At 45.2% G+C, this 22,545-nt stretch overlaps 1 protein-coding gene across 1 annotated transcript in view; it reads left to right on the plus strand.

The window, feature by feature from the left end:
* Positions 1–22,545, plus strand: part of LOC148019318 (uncharacterized) — a 204,429-nt gene that overhangs the window by 110,898 nt on the left and 70,986 nt on the right. The window contains exon 10 of the mRNA XM_087660921.1: positions 7,650–7,757. Coding sequence (XP_087517047.1) covers positions 7,650–7,757 — 108 coding nt within the window. The remainder of the gene's footprint in view (positions 1–7,649; positions 7,758–22,545) is intronic.

Here is a 22,545-nt window from a genome sequence, read left to right on the forward strand (position 1 = left end):
TCAAACAGAGATGATGAGCAAAGCTCAAACACAGAGACAAACACAGAGAGAAGAAACTTTGAAGTGAATGAATGCTATAAATGAATGTGAGAGTGCACAGAATACCCAAGGGCAGAGCAATGGAGTGTTGGAGAGTGACGTCCACTAGAGAAAGATCCCGAGTACTGTAACCACCAATCGGAGATGATAGGGTGCTGAATAATGAAAGGCAAGAGGCTGGTCAGTAAAACACAACATTTGGAGGCTAAAACCTGGTAAAAGCAAGTGTACCACCAGAGAAGGCTGAATATTGGTCACCCAAGGCAGATAATTGTGAGGCAACAATAGGAGTGTGCTGATGTAGGGGACCTATTGGATAGCAAAAACTCAGGTATTACGGTAGTTGCCCGGTGGGAGATATGGCAGTAGCCTATTGCCTAGTACCAGATGCAAAAAATTCAGGTTGATCAGGTGCTATGATTGGTAATTGTATCTATCTGTCAATTTAGTGGAACTTCCTCCATCACAACCTTAATCATAGCCCTAGCTCCCCTAAGACCATGTATTCTCTGCCTGTGAGTCTCTTGTGGCAAGTCAAGAAATGCAAACCAATCCTCACCTCCCAATCAAAAATTTCCTCTAGAGCTCCTTGCTTGGAAGCAAACCTCTAACGATGAGCTTCACCAATAGGGCTTTGCTCTAGCTATGTGGGTCTATGATCCCTAAGCCCTATCTGGATCTAGGTTGTATGATGACATCCATGCCACCTTAGCTCTCGCCAAGCTCCCATCTCCTCTTGACCAAATGAAGTTTCTGATGATGAGATGCTTTCCTAGGCTGATGCGCGAGCTAGAGAATGACCAACAAGAAGTGATGTAACACATGATCACCAAAAGAACTTGGTTGGCAACCACTATTCTCCCTACTAATGAAATTCATTGTCTACCTACTCATGTGGTGGTAGTAGGAGAGGGGGACAGCTTTGAGTTAAGTCAATAGCGGTCCATTACTCCTTGCCTTAAGAAATCACTAACAAAGACAATCAATAACAATTCAATCCTCCCAAGTTGTCAAAGCATCCTTGACACATTTTCTTGCGTTCTTTTTTCTTGGGCAGCATGGAGGGTCCCTTTGCACAAAGTAGTTGCACATGATCATTATGAAATTCCAATTGTATAGACCTTTAGCAAAAGGAAGATGTGAAAGAGCTTGTTCCATTCAAGAGGAGGTGGTGTCCCCTTACTCCCAGCTTTCCACTAGACCTTTAGCAAAAGAAAGATGTCAAACAGCTTGTCAATAGAATTGAATACCTAGGATGTGGGACAAGTCAAAAGAAGGGGGGAAGCAAGGGGAAGGGTGAAGGGGGAGGTCGATCAATAGAAGACACAATCCTCCTAACATGTGGAGACATTGTCCATTTTCCTAGGAGGGGTGGGAGTCCTCCTACAAGGTACATCCCTATTATCCTCCCTCACAGTTGGATTCAGGTTCTTAAAATCCAAAACACTAAGCTTTTCTGGTAATTCTTTAGGACACATCAATATAGTGATCATACTTGTATCTGGTGATTAGAAGCTTTCATATTTGTATATTGTATTGCTTATTGTCCTTGCCATCTACTTTTGCATGTCCTTCATCCTGTATCAGCACACCCCTCCTGTTAGGGCTTGAATTGCATTGTCCACTTATTACTTTTCTACCTTAGTACTTGTATGTGTGTAGGCACATAGAATCAGCATATGTAAAGTGACCTTGGATGTCATATGATTTCACCTGAAAGGATGGGACCTGTCTTGGGCATTATCAGTTGTATCTTTTCAAATATTGGTTGTGAAAATGGGATGATCTTCAGGACAGTGCTGGGATATGGTCACTTATACCGGATTCTATCAGTTTGTCTGGGTCTCTTGAAAACTAATGCTCTCTATGTCAAGTTATTCATTCACGAGAGTGGTGTTTTATGGATGATTATAATATGTATTTTATGTCTACATCTTGGTCCTGAATATTAACTATTTAATACGGCTATAAATCGATTCAAGAAGTTGTCTACAACAATAGGGATATTTCAGGTAGATTGGTGTTTCTTGTGTTTCTATTGTGGTCTTGAGAGGTCATAACTTTCTACCTTAGTACTTGTATGCGTGTAGGTACATAGAATCAGCATATTGAAAGTGACCTTGGATGTCATATGATTTCACCCGAAAGGATGGCACCTAACCTAGGCATTATCAATTGTATCTTTTCAAATCTTTTGGTTGTGAAAATGAGAGGATCTTCAAGATAGCGCTGGGATATGGTTGCTTATGCTTGCCTGATTCTATCAATCTGTCTTGGTCTCCTGAAAACTAATGCTCTCTGTGTTAAGTTATTCATTCAAGAATGGTTGTGGTGATAGTAATCTAATTGATATTTTTCAGGAGACTGGTGTTTTATGGATGATTATAATATATATTTTATGTTTGCATCGTGGTCCTTAATATTAAATATTTAATATGGCAGTAAATCGATTCAAGAAGTTGTCTGCAACTATGGGGATATTTCAGGTAGATTGGTGTTTCTTGTGTTTCTGTTGTGGTCTTGAGAGGCCATAATACCTCCCCCATGTGACTATGCTGGTCAAGCCTCTTTTAATTTTATACCTAACTTGACAAGAAGATCTCAAAGAAAATTGTTTGGGACCCTCAAGTTATTGTGCCTGCTATTGTTACATTGTGGGAAGCATTATCTTTCTTGACAATCACTTAGTTGTGGCTGTGAACTACATCACTTCTAGATAGGAAAAAGTCCGTGTTCCCCTTGGTTGCAAGAAACTTTAAGAAATCTTTCATTTGACCTAGTAAGTCACTTTGGCTCCATCAATGCTATTGATGAAAATGAAACATGGTTTCATGGATCTACCTGTGGATTAATTGGAGATTCCATCAAGCTATAAATAGGCATAACTCCCATTAAGTTCTCTGCATATGCAAAGAGACAAACTTCAGCAAGATAATTTGAATGCAAAATGAAAATAACTAAAACCTGGAGCATACACCTAATGTAGAGTGGAAAGAGAAATTTCAAAGATTATGTTGGGTCCAAAAGTTACCAAAGCACATGCGCTTTCTGCCCAAAAAATCAGAATTCCTTGGTTTGAATCCTTGGAGACTCCTACAGTTGAAGCAGCCTGGATAAATATTGCAGGGAGCAACAAATAGTTCAAAGCTGCAAATTGAGCTATGGAAAACTCCAAATGGAGTTGGACATTGAATGGGACTATCCCTAAGACAGCTGTCATGTGCTCATAGACACTTTGAACTCAAGCCTTCCCTGCTGCAACGCTGCAAGATGGCTGTGATTTTGGAACTCGCAAAAAAGTGGATAGCAAATTGAAATGCAGGCTGCAGCGAGCTTGTGTGCCACCGGAAGGGTTGTCTCTAGCTTAAACACTGGGTTTATTGGCAGGTGTGCAGCAGGAATGGCGGCAGCAAATGTCATGGGGACCTGACTTTTTAACTTATTTATTTGAAACTTTTAAGTTGTGCACATGTGAGGTGCAGATGTGAATGTAAGTTAAATTGTAGACATGGTGATACGCAAAGCCTAGTTTGGACAGTGGTGGACATTGGCAAAAGTTGTGGTGGATAAGTGCTAGTGGATGTGTGGTGTACATCTGGGCCCTAGGCATTGAACATGCCTTTGGAAATGACTTTTGGTGTCATGGGGCGAGAATTAAAACATTTAATGCGAAGGACTAAGGTTAATGAAAGTTTGAACACTCAACTACAAAGGCCATAGGATTTTAAATTTGGATGGGCAATGGTCAATTCTTGGGTAGAGCCAATGAAATTTCAATTTCCACAAATTAATTAATTGCTGGAAATTCATTTCTAGAGGCTGAGTTATGCATTGACAGGTTTGCCACTTGGCACACAAAGGGAGAACATGCCATGCAAGGCTGGGACAGTTGGGGAGAACCATTCTGGGCTAGCTAGAGGAGGGAGAGAGGGCTGACAGAGCAGGTGAATGTTTTAGGTTTCGCACAGCGGTAAAATACAATTTTGTAGCATGTGACCACATTTTTGTCTTTCCAAGTTGTAGGCAGAAATCAGTAGCCAACAGGTATTGTTGGCTTTTTCTGACTCGAAATTGAAGATCTCTCTCCAATCTATTTCTCTTCTCTCATTCTCCCATCATATTGAAGGATCTGAGCCCTCTGACTGGCTGTTTCAGACCTAATTTCAGCTTAATCAGGATTTCTCAACTGTCTTGGACAGCATGCGATGAAATCTCAGCAATACATCCATGGTATTTGCCAACCCAGACCCAGCTGCCTGCTTGTTAGATGGATGAAGACACTAGGACTATCAGAGGAGGCACCTTCAGTTATATAATGTGATCTAGGAGAGTGTGTGGAGGGATTCATTCATTGATAAGCCATGTGGCATGGCCTTCTTTGGCTTTAGTACCAGGCTGCGGAGGAGAATTCAGATGGCCAGGATCAGAGTATAGCTAGCAGCCACCTCCCATTCGGATAGATAGGGCATCTCAGATAATTTTGTATTATATATTTGGAGGATAGATGACAGCCTTAGGCCTAGGAAGGTATCCCTCCTCCTATGACTATTAGCTCATAGGAACTTACTGTTCTTGGCTTGGATATGGCAGGGACGTAGTAGTATGTGCAAGATGCAGTGAGCAAGTGGAGACAGAGACACTGCCTATGGGACTGTCTTAGAGCCTAGGAGGTATTGAGGGGAGCCCTCAGGATGATCTTTCACAGCATAGTAGAGACAATGGTCACAACTTGGGGAATTGTAGCTTGGGTCACAGACAGAGTCCCAGCATGTGGATATGAAGATATTTAGGGCAACCTTTCTTTCCTCATCATTGGGTGCAGCTAAGTAGGATCTGCACTCCAAGTCACTTGCAAGCACAATGGACCTAGGGACATTGTCATAGATGGGAGCTGATTTCTAGCTTTATTGCTTGGTACACTTGGATTGTGAGGTGTAGCCATGCTATAGACCTTCACAATGTATTGACAGTAGAGGCTCTTTTGAGGATTTGGACAGAGATCATCCACACTCTATATAGAAGATGGAGGAGGAGGAGAGAGAGAGAGAGAGAGAGGAGAGATCGCGCGATGGCGGACCTGGTGCCCGTGTGACCTAGCGATGGGATTCTGGCCCCTGCGCTGCCGTCGAACCCTGCCGTCACTGTACCACCGCCCCGTTGACTCCTGGACCTGCGCCCCCCTCTCCGCTGACGCCTGCACCTGCGCCCATCGCCTGTTTGCTGCACCCCGCCCGCCTCATCGTCGGTCCATTGTGCGCTGTCGACGGCTGGCTCATCATGGTCAAAATGTCACATGGAAAGTGAAGTGCTACAAGTAGGCTCCTCAAGTATACAACCTCGATGGTATTGTCAGAATGCATCTTGTAATTTGCCTTGAAAATGGAGTCAACCATCATCTCCTATTTATGGCTGAACCAAATGATGGGAGCTATACTCAGGGAGAAGATATAACCTCCGGGGGAATACTATGTATCGGGATCGCTTGTCCAATGAGAATCTATGTAGCCCTACAAATCAAGCCACAACTATATGTCAATCCATAAGAATAGGTACATTGAACCTATCTCAACACATGGATGAATGCAATCCAATGTGACATTTTAGGTGCATTGAAATATTGACTGAGCAAAGATACTAAGTAAGCTATGGATGAGAATGAATCAACCAAAGAAGTTTCCTTGCCACAAACCTGTAAGTATGCTCATTGAAGGCTGACCTTTGGGATCCTTAGATAGTTTCAAAGTGGCCGTGTCTCATCAATGCAATATTGTTCACATATCTAAAGGATGTATTTTATTTAGACACTAAGATCTTATCCCTAGATAGAACTATCTCCATGCCCAAAAAATAGGATAATAGTGCGAGGTTAGTTATCTCGAATGCGGTGCAAAGCTAGGCCTTTATATCTACAATAGTAGCAACAAGTGAGGCTATAAGAAATAGGTCATCTACATACAAAAAGATATAGCCGCCCCCTCTAAAGTAGTTTTGACATACAAATCTAGGTCATATGGGGTAGAACAGTAATCATGAGTTCTAAGGAACTCATCCATAGTATGGAACCATGAACATGGTACTTGCTTCAGCCCATAAAGAGCTTTCTACAAACGATAGACCTTATATTTATGGTCTGAATGAGAAAACCTAAGACGTTGCTCCATATAGACCTTCTCATCCAAATAGCCATTGACAAGGGCACTTTTGATATCCATCTCACTCGGAGTTTGTTCCCTCTGTAGCTTAACCTCAGTAGTGAAGTACTCCATTTCCATGATGGCGATTCCCATTTTATACCACGTTCCTACTCGACACACATTCATTTGGAATCCATTCCTACCTTCACTTCACTGCATACCTGAATGACCAACCCCATCTCACCTAGAGTTTGTTCCCATAGCTCACACTTTGGCACATAGGAGACTATTTGCAGCAAAATCTCTATTTCCAATTAGAGCTATCATATCAATTGATATCAACCAATCTATCATCTAGTGTACTAGTGCCAATTTGTGAGCAAGTCAACTTCCCTAGAGCTTGAGAGCTAGAAGTAGAGAGTGAATACTAGTACTAGTTGAGATGTGCTAGAAACACAGTAACCGTGCCCATGCTGGTGACTTTGGCATGGACTAGTTTGGTTTACTGACATGTGGGACCAAGACCATCTTCATTGTATTGATTGTCAAGAGGATAGCATCAAGTATTGATGATTTGTCTTCTAGATCTAGTGTCATTGATTGCTTTTGTGTGATTGAGAGCTATTGGCTCTTTGTCCTTGAGAGGTGAGAGGTGGTGGCTAGTTGTGGATATTTTCTTCGATGAGCCACTTCTAACCTCACTGTCTTACAAAGCCTCCTATATCCATAGAGGTTATTCAGTTGGAGTCCCATCTCTTGCCATATCAATTCCACCTTTGTCTACCAATTTATCTCCTTTGTTTCTCTTCACCTCTTAAATTTTCATTGATAGTAATCGCCAATGCATGTGTCACAATTTTCATGGTCAGTTGGAGTGGGGATATTGTCAGAGTTGTGTAATTTTTGAGAGGGGACTTCTTCATCTTTTCTAGGAATTGTCTCATTTGGAGGAGGCCAATGAAGAGGCATTAATGGATGGTTTCGAGAAATAGCCATTATATTTAGATGCCAAGGTACAATTCCTAGAGACCTCTTGTGTCTTACAATAAATTCAAGTATTGTGCCTTCTGGAGTTTGTTTGACATGGAGCTTGTTGGAGGATCAAACAACTGCAGTGAGATAGCAATAAGGTTATCTATGAGAGAAATATGCATTTTTATTTTAGGGTCTTGAGCCTTGTTGTAATGGATCTCCCATAGGATAGTTAGAGGAATTTGTTGGAGGATCTTGATTCCTTACAGGTGGTGATTGGCTACCTTGTTTCAAGTCATACTTGGGTTCTGTTTCCTAGGCCTGGAGGTTGTAGCACTTTCATCATTAAGGATATTGTTTTTTCTTTCTTGCTTTAAAGAATGAGAAATAATGACTCTGATAAATACAATAAATTTTTTATTTTCTGTGGCTGGGATGGAGAAGGGAGGCTGGGGGATGAAGGATAAAGAGACAGACACAAGAAATTTATTATTTGAGCTGCAGATGGAGAAAGTTGCCATCACACTTGAGAATGCTGTGCATGGTCTAGAGAAACTACCGTTTGATGAGGAATTGTTGAGCAAGACTCAAGCTCAGTTACAAAGTTTGCAGGTTCTGGTTAAACAAATTTCAGTCAATCACAAATATTCACATTATGCACATTTTGAAATGGACAAGTACACCTTGTCATTTTCCCTGAAATGATAGGATGGCTTTTTGGACAGTAAAACTTCCACCTTCTATATTTCATTGGTGTGGTTCATTAAGAGATTCTTTTATTCAGTCTAGAGTTCCAAGTTATCCACAAATGGCATATATTTTCTTAATAGGAAAGAACATGCACTTGGAAGTGACAGCAGCTGAAAATCATTAAGAACATCCAATGCAAAAGCTAAATGTATTTTAAATGCATAAAAGGTGAGCTATATATTAATTAAAGATGAAAAATGATACAGCTCCAAAAAGGAAAGACTGTTAGCTCATCAGAACTAAGGCAATCAGCTAGTGGTGTTTCTTAATGCGCCTGTATGCAATCTTGCAGCAATTATGTTTGTGGCCTGCCTGTCTAAGGCACAGAAGGGTATCTTGGAACAAAGGATAGTGGCAGTTGGCTATAGCACCCGTCATTTTTTATACACCCTGCCATTACAGCATTGCAGACCAGCCAGATATACTTTGCAGACAAGAGCTCTGATCATGTCCCACATTCTCTTGGAATCTTCATTCAGATTCCCTTTGACTCCCAGAATGGCTTGATTTATGCTAAGTCTCTTGTCTAAACCTTCTCTGCCCATAGTACCAAAGACCTTGTTCCAGAGCTCTCGCTTCTGGGCAATACCAGAATAGATGCATCAAGTTCTCATCGATGGGCTGGTGTAGACAGAACCATGGTGAGATATTCTTTTTTTTTTTCTTCCTGTAATAGCACCTCGGAGATATTCCTTTTTTCCCCCTAAGAAAAGAGAAGTCTAAAAAAATACATTGGAGGGAAACCCCCCTGAGGTAATTACAAAGTACAAGGAATTCTGTGAAGAGTAACTATGTACATAAAAAATACAATGGTTGTGTGAACAACTAATCTGGTGGGTTAAAATGCCAGAGTTTCTCTCAAAGTGTGCTACTACTCTGATCCTTTGCCTTCACCACTCCATGCTATAAGGTCAAGATCCTCTCGTTGGAGGCGGCCATCCTCCTCAACCGTGAAAGCGAATATCCTGTCTCTGCTAGATGCAATAACTGCTAGAAGGATATCCCCTCTAGAGAAGAGACGGTCTGGATATCCCCTCTAGAGAAGAGAGGTAGCTGTATTTTTCTACCAATCTCATGGAACTCCATGTAATCTATGCCTTTCTCTTATGGCAACTCCTGAAATCCAAAATAATCCCTCCATTAACGTAGCGACTTGTATAGAGAATCTCCCCCATGACAAGTATGTCCATTGTCCAAAGTTTTGCTTGACTCTGATCTCAAATAATGATCAAAGAGAAGAGTTTATCTCCTCTTCTCTTTGATAGGAGTTAGGGGGATCTCGTGAAGCCCCAGAGATACAAATCTCCATGCTCTAATAATGGCAATTGCAAATCTGACCTCAAAGATCCTCACTAACTCAAGTATGGGTAGCCTAATGCCTTTGATGCCCGCAGACCTCTCTCTCAAAAAAGATCTTATGGCTTCCACTACAAATAAAAACAAGAAAGGAGCTATTTGGCATCCCTCTTTGAATTATATACGAATGTTGAATCTATCTCCTCTCACCCTGCCAGTCATGACTCATGACCTTAGATGTGTGCTAAATGTCGGGTTCCGACTCATGCCTATGCTCATAGAGGAGTGTCGGTGATCTTCATTAGGACACAAGGGCACTTTTTACTCTCCGTACAAGAGGGTTTTTCCCCTAGATTTATTTCTTTTATTTTATATGCCAATGTTACACAGTTTTAGGCACTTATCGTGTTTCATATTCTTCGGGTGTGAACACCCTCTTACAACCCTAAGGTTTAAGGGCTGTACTTTATACCTGCACCTTACACTTCAAAATATTGCATTGGGTGTCATGCTCTCACACTCTACATTGTCAACTGTACTCTCAGCTGAGCTTCAATCTCTCCTTCCTCTCACATTTGGTATTAAAGTTGGCCCTTAGCTCACCTTAGCTCAGCTGAGCTAGTGGCCACCACCAGTTAAGCTGCCACTCGCAGTGACAGTAGCTCCAGTCCCACTAGCCGAGCCAGGTTTGTCATTGGTTGGAGGTCAGTTCGAAGGCAGCGCCTTTCTGGTTTAGCCACCACCACCAAACGGACCTAATCTTTGCAACACCAGGCCAGCGGCCCAGGACACCAGTTGCTGCCAGCAGTACCACCAGGCAGGCCCACTACCTGCAACACCTACGCCTGTGCTTCCTGCGCTACCCCAAGCGCTGCCGCCCACTGGTACTCTGTGGTGGCTACCCTACCTGTGCTGCCATTGAGCAACGCTTCGTTTTCCCAAGCCCTTGTTGACCTGCTCCAACACCTTGCTCCTAGCCTGCAATGTTGCCCCATCTCAGCTCCGTGAGCACCTGCACCTGCGCTAGACATTGCGACCAATGTCGCCCACCTGGCCCCTGGCCTAGGTCTTCCACAATTGCACCAAACCATTGTGGTCCCACATCTATTGTTGCCTTGAATGGCACATTGTATTTCTTTTTGATAGTGGATGATTTCTCTAGAAACATGTGGGTGTACTTCCTAAAATACATGTCGGATACCTTTATTTATTTTAGTACTTGGGTGCTGCTGATAGACTGGTCGTCATGTGGATACTATGAGAAGTGATTCTAGTGGCGAGTTTACCTCCCACGAGTTCTCTAAGTTTCTACAGGAACAAGGCATCGCATGCCAGCTCACCTCTACCAACTCCCCCACTAAATGGAGTCATAGAGTGTAGGAACCGGACAGTTCTCAATATGGCATGCTCTATGCTGTTCATAGCAGAGCTCCCTGAGCCCCTTTGGGTTGAAACTGTTAACACTTCCGTATACATCGTCAACTGATGCTCACTGTGGTGGTTCCTAAAAAGAATCCATACGAGGCAGTTTTTGGCTCTAGGCCTATTATTTCTCATTCAGAGTTTTCATAGTCATGCTTATATGCATAGTCTTGATGACAAGACAGAAAAGCTCACCCCTCAAGTAGATCTCTTGATCTTTGTGATCTATTCTTTTGAAGCAAAAGCCTACCATTTGCTTGATCCTTAGACAAACAAGGTAATCGTTAGAAGAAATGTTATCTTTGATGAGACGGACATCATGTAGTCTTCTGCACCAGACTCTTCGTCCTTACCTCTACTCACATCATTTGAGATCGTGCCTATTGAGCCAAGTCTACTGCCGCTCCTGACCCTCCTATAGATACTTCAGCTCCCAGGCCTTCTCCATGAGATCCATTACATCGTTGGTACCAACAAACCATGTGGGAATCAGGGATCCTTCCACTAAATTTTTCTCCAGAGGAGGGCCCTAGAAGGTCTGCTTGGCTTGCCCCTCAGCCTTCATATACACCATTGTTTACAATTGATTACTTTGCACATTCTGAGCCGAACAATTGGCAAGAGGCTCTCCAGGATCCTCTATGGCGTAAGGCCATGGAGAAGAAACTAGCTAGTATTTGATTGAAACAGGACTTGGACATTGGTTGATCATCCTACCAGTCATTGGGACGAAGTGGATTTTTAGAACCAAGCTAAAGGCTGATTGTACTTCAGACAAATACAAGGCTCTCCTTATAGTGCAAGGTTTCAAGCAAAAGCACGGCATTGACTATGAGGAAACCTTCACACCTACCACTCGGTTAACATCATTTCGTCTATTTTTTATGCTCATTGCTCACCAGGTTGGATGATCTATCAAATGGACATCAGAAGTGCCTTTCCAAATGGTTATTTGAAGGAGGAAGTCTATATGGAGTAGCCTACTGACTTTTCTTCCACTAACCAGACTAACAAGGTATTTCACTTGTGGCAAGCTCTTTATGGGCTGAAGCAAGCATCGAGGTCTTGGTACCATGGGATGGACGAGTTTTTACAGACTCATGAATACCATTCTATCCCCTATGATCCAAATCTAAATGCAGGTACTACTAGCATGGGAGTCAGCTATATCTTGTTGTATGTTAATGATATATTACTCACTAGCTCAAATTCTACAGCTATCGCAAAAATTAATACACAACTTTGCTCTACATTTGAGATGTGAGACTTTTTTTTTTTTGCAAGTAAAATGTGGTTGATTATATTACTCAAAAAAACTTATTACAACGGGGTGCTCATGCTCCAACTGGACCTGCCTGCCTACATCACAAAGAACAGGTCCTGGCCGCCCCAAGTACGCATGAAATGACAACGGAGCTCCTAATGAGCCCTGGACTCACCTGGTCCCATCGGCCACGGAGGAAGTGGATGATGGAGGTCTAGAGTTGCGCTAAGGTCGCCTATACTGAAAGTCTCTCTTTGGCGAAAACCTCCTGACACCGTGCCTTCCAGATATGCCATCTAGTAAGACTCCCTATGATCTCTCATACCTCCGAGCGGTCTGCTATAGGGTCCAGTACTTGGTGGATGGGTAGAGCCTCCAAACCGACCCCTGCGTAGCATGACCGTGCCTCAATAATTAATATTGTGTCCTGCATCCCGGCCTCATATAGAAGGTGACGGCTCTGGCTGACTGCCTGCCAACAGAATGCTCCCCATGAGATGCATCCAAGTCTAGGTGCTATACGGTGAAGGATGCGGCATGCTCCTCTCCACACAAGCTGCGCCTCCTCACATGACCAAAGGCAATGCTTTGGGGTTTTCTGAGGCTGCTGTGTGTAACGCTTACAACCTCCCACCTACATTTGGGCAAGCCAACCTCCCACCTCCAAGCCTCCATGTGCCACAAACCATAAGAAATATGACACTCTCCTCGGCCTCTAGCTATCCCATAGGCGGCGCCAGAAGGTCCATTGGAAAGGCTCTGTGATGGTGTGCTCCTCCCAGTGCTTGCTACGTGACGGCGCCCAATCCATATCCTCCTGCATTAGTACGTGTTTGCCAATCCTCGCAGTGTACTCCACGAACCTCGATGGCTTCTTGGCAACCGCAGTGGCCGGCCATAGCCACTCTCTTGGATCCCACTCCACCTCATTAAGTGGTGTGCCCTCCCAGATCCAAAGGCGCCACTCCCTAAGCTCCTTCCATAAAATATAGGGGTCCAGTCGCCATGTCTTCCCCTGAAGGCCCACCACCCAAATCTGCCTCCACGAAAGGGCGTCTATCCCCTCATCCTGCTGCTCTCTGTTAAGGGCCAAGCACCCCCCCTTCTAAACGGCGAAGAAAGTCACCTGCGGGGCATCGCCCACTCTACCTGCCACCTATAGGGGGATGCTTGCTGGTCAAAACCTAGCTGCCCATACCTCCCCGGGCTCTATCGGCTCTCATATCGGAGGATCAAGCCACTCCAGAGATATTGATGCGTCTATCTTCCTTCTCCTCAACTCCACTCCTCTCTGGCAGCTTGATACTCGCTACAACACCTCCTCGTCCGCCATCCTGTACACCTCCCACTATGTCTTGATGGTACGAGCTGGGCCCCAGCCCATTGGATGTGGGGGCGCTCACCGATCTGTGCCCCTACCCAATCTTTGACCTGGGGGTTCCAGATCACCAGCTAACGGTCTATCTCCTCCTGGCAGCCTAGGGGGCTCTGGATTACGGCCTTACGGAGGCCCTGCCACATGCAAAGTAAGGTACGTAGGAAAGTTGATTTTGGGGGGGGGGGGGGGGGGTAATAATCTGGGCTGACGTGAAGATCCATCTCAGGGACAGCCTCCACTCACTGCCAAGCCTCAGTCTAAAGTCCTGGAGGCCCTCCTGTAATAAGACCTTCCAGGTCTGCCCGCCTAGTGTGAGGCCCCTAACAACTACCTTGCCCAAGAGGGCCATACTCTGATACTCTGGGTTTGTGATCCCAAGCCCTCCTCTAACCGATGTTGTATGATGGTCGCCCATGCCACCTTGGCCCTGGAATCCCTATAACCATCTGACCCTAACCAAAGTAAATTCCGCACTAGGCGGTGAAGTTGCACTATGCATGATGAGGAGAAGCACCAACACGAGGCGATGTACCAGGCCGTTGCTAAGAGAACCTGGTTACCCACCGGGCCTCCAGCCGGCTAGTCAGAGACGACCGTGCTCCAGTAGATCAGTTTCCTCCGAATAGAATCAAGGACAATAAGAAACTGCTGGGCACGAGTGATGTCGAGTCCCACTTGGAACCCTAGGTACTAGATGGTCGCTCGCCCATCTAAATCCCAGGTGGCCGTCCCACTCCGTGTTGAAGTTCAGGTCTGTGAGGAAACCAACCAACTTTTGCTAGTTGATTTTCTCTCCTGCTGCAAAATAGAACACGTGAAGAGCCAGCCTCACTCTCTCCAGCATCAACCCATGGTCCTCTATGTAGAGTGTTGTATCATCTGCATACTCTAAGTCTAACAACTCAGTTTCCTCTCTCACTGGAAGTCAGATGCCGTGTACTCCACTTGCACGTGACCTGAGGAAGTGAGACATTGGCTATGCAAAGAGTAGAAACAGGTATGGGGTCAGGTGGCAGCCCTGTCAAACCAATCTCTCCAGCCGAAACTCCTCCCCTCACCTTCCACCTATGAGAACCCTGTTGGTGGCCGATCTATAAAGGGCGAAGACCCTACGAATCCAAACCTGGGGGAATCCCAACCTCACCATGGTGCCCTCTAGGAAATCCCAGTCCATCTTGTCATAAGCTTTCTCGAAATCCAAGAGTAGTCGCCTCAAAGAAGGTAAATACATTGTCTAGGATGCTCCTTTCTTGGACAAAGCCTATCTCTGTGTCATGGATGATGTCTAGAAGCACGGGGCGTAGTCGCCTACCAATCATCTTTGCCAATGCCTTATAGGCCACTGACAATAAGGTGATCCGTCTGTTGGGTATTTGACTCACGCCTTACTTACGCCTATGCTCATATGGGAGTGTCGGTGATCAATAGGACACTGGGGCACTTTTTACTCTCGGTAGGAGAGGTTTTTTCCCCCAGACTTATGGTCTTATTGTCGTATGTACTTATGTGCTTATGTTACACACATTTGGGCACTTAGTGTGTGTCAGGTGTGAACACCCCCTACAACCCTAAGGTTTAAGGGTTGTACTTTGTACTTTCAGGTTACACTCATTGAGTCTGTTCTCTTGGGTGTCGTGCTTCAACTCTGTCTCTCACTCTCACACTGTCTACTGAATCCGAGCTGTACCTCGATCCTCTGATCTCACATTTGGTATCAGAGCTCAGCTCTGAACTCAGCTTCAGCCTCTGCAGTCTGCTGTTTGCAGTCCACGCCAGTTCCGCTCCAGCACGTCTGCCTCCAGCAAATTCGTCAGTCGCCACCAGTTTGAAGGGCGATGCCAGCTCCAGCTCCACATCAGCAGTCAGTCTGCCCGTCGTCAGTCTCGTCAGCAGTCAGTTTCGTCAGCACTATCGCCAGCTCGACTCTTCGCCCACGTGATTTTTGTCAGACTGTCCTGCGTCGCCTGTCGTCCACGTCAACAGTACCACGTCAGACAGTCCGCCTGCCTGACGACCTCCCACAGCGCAGCCCGCCCGCCAGACGACCTGCCATTGCGCAGCTCGCTCGTCCGACGACCTACCACACACCACACGCAGCCCGCAAGTCAGCCCGTCCTGCTCGCCGTTTTGAAACCTCCACGTCAGCAGTTCGCGACTGTTTTCCCTCAGTCTGACGTGTCCACGTCAGCAACCTGCGTCTGCTCGCCAGCTTGCTCTGCATCAGGTACAATTTTGGAGAGCAAGCACAGAACAAGTAGGGGATAAATTTTGGAGAGCCCAGAACACAGTTTTGGAAGAGGAGGTTCACACGCGGCAAGCACAGAACAAGTGGGGGATAAATTTCATGCAAATTTCTGGACTGGATCATCAGAAATTTCGGGGCTTTTGTTTATTTTGTGGGCAGTTGCATTTGAACTGCTGGTACAGTCACAGAAAGACTGTTTTGACAGAAATTTTAGCAAAAATTTTTGGGTATTTTGAGATAACAGCGTTGCAGTGCACTGTTTGCACCTTGGGAAGCGTGCATTAAAAGACAGTTTTCTGATAGAGTACGCCTTTGCACATTAATTGCAGAAACGTGTTTGCTGCAATTTCTGGAAATTTGCAGGTTTCCAGTTCATACTGCTTTAACATTGCTCATTTTGTCTTTGGAAATTTGTCATCATGGCAAAATCAGGGAGGTGATGTCTTTACGTATGTATCCAAGGAAGACGGACTGGACGGAAACAACTATTCCCTTTGGTCATTCATGATGAAGAATGTATTAGTGGCCAAGAATTTATGGGATTATGTCAGTGGAGAGGAAACTCGACCGGGAGTTGTAGCTCCCGTTACTCCTCCTCCCCATGGCGCACGTGGACAGCGGGGACCTCAGCCCGCTCCACCTCAGCCACTTCCTCCAAGAACTGCAGCTCAAAAAGCTTGGGATACCCGTGATGCACAGGCCTTGTCGCTGATTGCTCTGGCAGTTTAGCGGTCCATCATACCTCATATCCGTTCGGCATCTTCTTCACGAGATGCATGGTTGACTTTGGAGCATATGTTTGCAGGAAAGAATGAGACTCGGATCTCTTTCTTGAAGAAAGAGTTGGAAACTCTGAAGATGGATGAAGGTGATTCTATGCAGGATCACTTAAATAAGATTCAGGACTTGAGGGAGCAGCTCATGAATGTAGATGAGTATTTTTCGGATGCACAGTTGATATCCACCACCTTGAATTCCTTACCTCCTTCGTACTTGTCTTTTCATACTGCACTAAACCTCACCATGACGATTGCTGAGCACCCACTCACTTTCATTCAGCTAGTTAGTTTTCTTCTAGAGGAGGAGCAAACACGGAAAAATAGTGGTGTGGATGCTATAGTCTCTGAGCAGGCTTTTGTGGCAAGACAGAAAGGCAAGGACAGCAAGGTGAAAAATGCTCCACAGAGTTCTGGCACTTCGGGCACATCGCAGAATCAGTCACAAGGGGGGACGCAAGCAAAGAAAGGAAAATGTCATTATTGTAGGAAGCCGGGCCACTATATCACCGAGTGCAGAAAGCGCATTGCCAAAGAGAAGAAGAAGGAGTCAAGAATGTCTGTTTCTACTACTCCTTCCACTGCTAGTGAGTCCACGTCCTTTGTTGTGGACAAGGACTATTGTTTTTACACTTGCAGTTATGACATCTCTTGGGCCGATAGAGCACTTAGCTCTACAGAGGATGCTGACACTTGGTTCTTTGACAATGGTGCTTCTAGACATATTACATCTCGCAGAGATTTGTTTGCTTCAGTTAGTGCACCTCCCGTTGGGAAATCGGTACAGTGTGCCAATAATTCATCATACCCTGTTCGTGGTATTGGGGAAATTCAGCTCACAGCCATTGATGGCTCTATTCTCCGCCTGCAGGATGCTTTATTTGTGCCTGGAATCAAGAAGAATTTGCTTTCTAATTCTTCTTTGGCACGTTGTGGTATGCAGGTCACCTTTGATGATGACCGTTGCATGGTTAGAGAAAAAGAATGCATGACTTTGGTCTTGACAGGATCTTTGTGTCATGGTTTATATGAGTTGGATGCTCTTTCAGTAGATCAGTCAGCATACTTGACATTCACTCTTACTCCTGCTATGATACAGGCGGAGTTATGGCATGCTCGTTTGGGGCATGTAAACTTTGGCAGCTTGATGCTTTTGCAGCGTACTCAGATGCTGGATGGCTTATCTCTCTTGGAGAGACCTCCTGAGCACTTATGCGAGGGATGCATTTTGGGGAAAATGCATCGGTTCTCATTTCCTCGTGATGTTGCTTTCAGAGCAACAAACCAGATTGCAGTTGGTGCATTCAGATGTTTGTGGGCCTATGTAGACCATGTCATTGGGTAGTTGTTATTATTTTGTGACATTCATTGATGACTTCACACGTTTTTGCTGGGTCTACTGTTTGAAAAAGAAGTGAGAAGTGTACGATGCATTTTTGGCTTTCAGTGCACTTGTTGAAAACCAATCTGGATGCAAAATTAAGACTCTCCGTTTGGACCGAGGGGGGCAATACATGTCCTCTATGCTGAATTCTTTTTTGCAGCAGAAGGGCATAGTCCATCAGTATACTACAGCTTATACTCCACAGCAGAATGGGGTAGTAGAGAGGAAAAATCGGTCACTCATGGAGATGGCTAGATGTGTGCTGAAGGCAAAGAGCTTGCCTCATAGTTTTTGGATGGAAGCAGTCATGTGTGCTTGCCATATTTTGAACAGATGCCCTACGAAAGCCTTGAAGACCATCACACCATTTGAGGCTTGGAACAGCTGTAAACCTTCTATTGGTCACTTTCGTACCTTTGGGTGTCTTGCCTATGCCCATATTCCACAGGTACTTAGAAGAAAATTGGACAACAAGGCTGTTAAGTGCATTTTTATGGGATATAGCAATGAGAGCAAAGGCTACAGACTCTATGATCCCGTTACGAAGAAGGTTTTTGTCAGCAAGGATGTTGTGTTTGATGAAAAATCAGAATTATCCTTGGCTGGTTTGGACACATATCAGGCTGCCCGTGATGTTTTTGAACGGCTGTTGCCCATTACTTTTGGTGATTCAGCTGGAGGTTCAGAAAATGAACCTAATGATCAGCCAGCTACTTCTATGGAAAGTGCAGAAATTCAGCCATTGGCTGATCGGAATATTCAGCATCATGCTGAAACTGAAATTCAGCAAGAGCTTGCACACAGCCAGGATGCTAGACAACTACCTAGATGGTATTTGCAGACTATGCAAGATAGTCCTTTGGAGGCACCCATGGCTGGTCGTACTAGAAGGCAAACTCGTTTGCATGATTCAGCACATACCATGGAGTTTATTATGGCAGCAAGTACTTTTGATAATGAGGAGCCTGAATGTTATGAGGATGCACAACACAGTGTGCATTGGATGGCAGCTATGCAAGCTGAATTAGATTCTATTACTAAGAATCAAACTTGGGATTTGGTGTCCTTGCCATTTGGGAAGAAAGCCATTGGAACAAAATGGGTCTACAAATTGAAAAGAAAAGCAGATGGATCCATTGATAAATACAAGGCACGGCTGGTAGCTAAAGGCTACGCACAGAAAAAGGGCATTGATTATGAGGAGACATTTGCTCCTACTTCCCGTATGATGACCATCAGGTCTATGATTGCTTTGGCTGCACATTATGGTTGGACAGTACATCAGCTAGATATCAAGACTGCATTTTTACATGGGGAACTTCAGGAGGAAGTTTATGTACAGCTGCCCATTGGTTTTGCAGTTGAAGGCTCAGAACATTTGGTATGCAAGCTTAAAAAGGCACTATATGGTTTGAAACAAGCTCCTAGAGCTTGGTATGAAAAAATAGATGCTTTCTTGCTTGGTCAGGGGTTTCTAAACAGCTCATCTAAGTCTACCCTTTATGTATGTAAAGAAGGGGGATCTATGCTGATTTTATATCTTTATGTTGATGACCTTTTGCTCACTGGAACACATGCTGATCAGATTTCAGCATTCAAACAAAATTTGCAGCAAACTTTTGACATGTCTGACTTGGGAGTTTTGCATTACTACTTGGGCATCCAGTTCATACATAATGCTCGAGGTATTGGGTTATCACAATCAAGGTATATTGGGCAGCTTCTTGAGAAGTTTGGCTTACAGGATTACAAGCCAGTTTGTACTCCCATGGAACCTAGACTGAAAGTGTCATTACATGATGACAGTGATTTGTTTTATATACATACATATGCTCCTGCAGTTGGATGTCTTATCTATCTATGCAATACTAGGCCGGACATAGAGTTTGCAGTTTCAGCTTTGAGCAGGTATATGCATCAGCCACGTATGTCACATTGGCAAGCTGTCAAGCGTGTTTTTTGCTACTTGCAAGGTACTCGTTCTCTTGGGTTGCTTTATGCCAAGGGGGGACCACTGCAGTTACATGCTTACAATGATTCTGATTGGGTTGGTGATTATGATACACGTCACTCCACTAGTGGCAATTGTTTCTTTCTTGGCTCTTCTTGCATTTCTTGGCTTAGCAAGAAACAATCCACTCTTGCCACATCGTCATGTGAAGCTGAATACAAGGCAGCTTTCACTACCACAGTTGAATGCGTATGGCTTAGACGCTTGCTAGCTGATTTGGATGTATCTGTTATTACTGAGCCTACTCCTTTGTTCACTGACAGTCAGAGTGCCATTGCAGTGGCACGGAACCCAGTGTTTCATGCTCGCACGAAACACATTGAGATTCACTATCACTTTGTCAGAGAGAGGCTACATGCAGGTGATATCAGCCTTGTCTATTGTCCTACCACCAGTAATGTGGCAGACATCTTCACCAAAGCTCTTCCTCGTGACAAATTTGAAGCATTTTGAGATGCTTTAAATTTGATATCCTTTGGTGGCGGATGATCCTTGTACTCTTGATCACTCTTCACTCCAGGGGGGTTTGTTGGGTATTTGACTCACGCCTTACTTAGGCCTACGATCATATGGGAGTGTCAGTGATCAGTAGGACACTAGGGCACTTTTTACTCTCGGTAGGAGAGGTTTTTTCCCCCAGACTTATGATCTTATTGTCGTATGTACTTATATGCTTATGTTACACACATTTGGGCACTTAGTGTGTGTCGGGTGTGAACACCCCCTACAACCCTAAGGTTTAAGGGTTGTACTTTGTACTTTCAGGTTACACTCATTCAGTCTATTCTCTTGAGTGTCGTGCTTCAACTCTGTCTCTCACTCTCACACTGTCTACTGAATCCCAGCTATACCTCGATCCTCTGATCTTACACCGTCTCCACTGGGAAAGCTCCAACCGGTCGAGAGACCAATTGGAGCTTTGGAGCCTTATTAGTCTTCACTGGGAAAGCTCCAACCGGTCTCCCCCTTTGGGGCCTTAATAGTCTTCTCCCCTTTGGGGAGAAGACTAATAAGGCCTGTCGAAAGACTCCCTGTCATCTGGTGTCGTGAAGTGAAAATCTCCTGGAAAGCCATCAGTAGGGGGTCCTTCACCACTTCCCAATAGGTAGTGAAGAACTCCTCAGAGAGACCATCCTCTTCCAGGCATTTTTTCCCATCATGTGTATGGAAGGTCTCCTCTAGTTCCTTCTCTGTGAAGGGGGCTAGGAGGGAGTGTCCCATCTCCTCTGTTGACGAGGGACGGGATGTGATCCAAGACCTACTGTCAACATGTCTATCCTCTAGCTGAAGCTCTCCTGCTGGAAAAGGCGTGTGTAATAGTCAGTGGCAATCTCTATGGCCTCGTCTGAGCTAGAACGAGTCCTCCCATACTGATCCCGAAGGCTGCGTATCTGCTCTCCTGCGGTGTGAGGCTAGTGCACCTAGAAGAACTCCTTGCACATCGTGTCCCCCTTCCGTGCCCAGGAGGCTACTGAGGTTCGGAAAGCGAACTCTGAGTGCCTGTCCTCTAGGCGAGTAATGGCTGCTCACGCGTGCATTTCCTATGCATGGAGGGTGGGATCCCCTGGTGCCTCCTGTAATAATCTCTGTGTCGCTGCAAGGTCCTGCCGGAGTGCTCTCTCCTCCTCCCAGCTCTGCTACCTGGCCTGTATGGCTGCCTCTTCGCAGATTCTGCTCGACTCGGCTAGGACCTCTGCAACCTCCTCTGCTATCCGATCCCTCCTATCCCACTCCCTGGTCCAAATTTGCTCTGTTTGTCTCGTCACTTCCTCCCTCCTATAGATTGAGTCAGGGATTCGACAGGATCGTATGTCTAGGGCGGATGCTGGGGAAGGAAGTGTCAGGAGAACCGGGCACTGACCAGACAACATGGTGCTTGCCAATTGCTCAATTTGGCCTCCACGAGAGGCTCCCCACTCTCCCACATAAAACCTGTCCAACCGCTCCAGGAGGACTCCACCTAGCTGCCTGTATCCCCAAGAGAAGTCCAATGATCTCTCCCTCCTGTGGAAGGTAAGGTCTCTCCAGGCATCGCGTGCTCCTACTGCTAGCAGAAAGACCTCCCATGCCTCTTGCTTCTCCCCAGCCATGCCCTGGTAGTTTTTGCCTCTGCCCTACTGGTCCTCCAAAGCCTCCAGGTTGTTGAAGTCTCCTCCAATGATCCAGGAGTCCACCTCTGGGAGTCCATCCGTGATCTCCACCCAGAACCTGTTGTGTGCCCTAACGTCTGTAGGGGCATAGTCATTGAGGACTCCAAGGTACGAGTCTCCAATATCCAATCTGATCCATAGAACCCTCCCTGCCACTATCGTCCCGTGGTCTTGTACATAGGCTGTGAGACTTGGGCCGATGGAGGTGCATACACCTCCACTCCTGCCGTGGGCACCTATGGTGTGCTCCCAATAAGTGTGCGAGTTGCCTGGAAGTACCTTCCAAACGCGCTGGGCTTGGGTGGGGGTGAGCTTGTGCTCCTGTAGAAGTAAGATGTTGATCCGTCCAGCAAGGGTAGGCTGCAGCTCCTATCGAACAATCAACTTCCTGGAATCGCATGCCCCACTGGGTTAGCTAGAGGCTCTTGTTGAGCCAATTTTACGTAGCTCTACAAGGGTTTCTAGACCACCAGATAGATATACTTCATCTCTAGTCTATGTCGTGGCCACATTATATAGTGATCCTTCTTATTATGTTGATTCTATGACTAGGGATGACAATCATATATGGCAAAGGGCTATGTAATCAAAGATGGACTCTTTGGAAAAGAATGCTGCATGGGAGTTCATTCCTTTGTTTAAGGGCAAATAAGCATTGCCGTGTAAGTATGTCTACAAGCTAAAGGTGACTTGATCTGATGCATTGCCTAAATGCAAGGGGGTC

Source organism: Lygodium microphyllum, chromosome 20, assembly GCF_053477565.2.
Source record: "Lygodium microphyllum isolate KBCC chromosome 20, Lygodium_microphyllum_v1.1.10, whole genome shotgun sequence".
NCBI classification, from domain to species: Eukaryota; Viridiplantae; Streptophyta; class Polypodiopsida; order Schizaeales; family Lygodiaceae; genus Lygodium; species Lygodium microphyllum.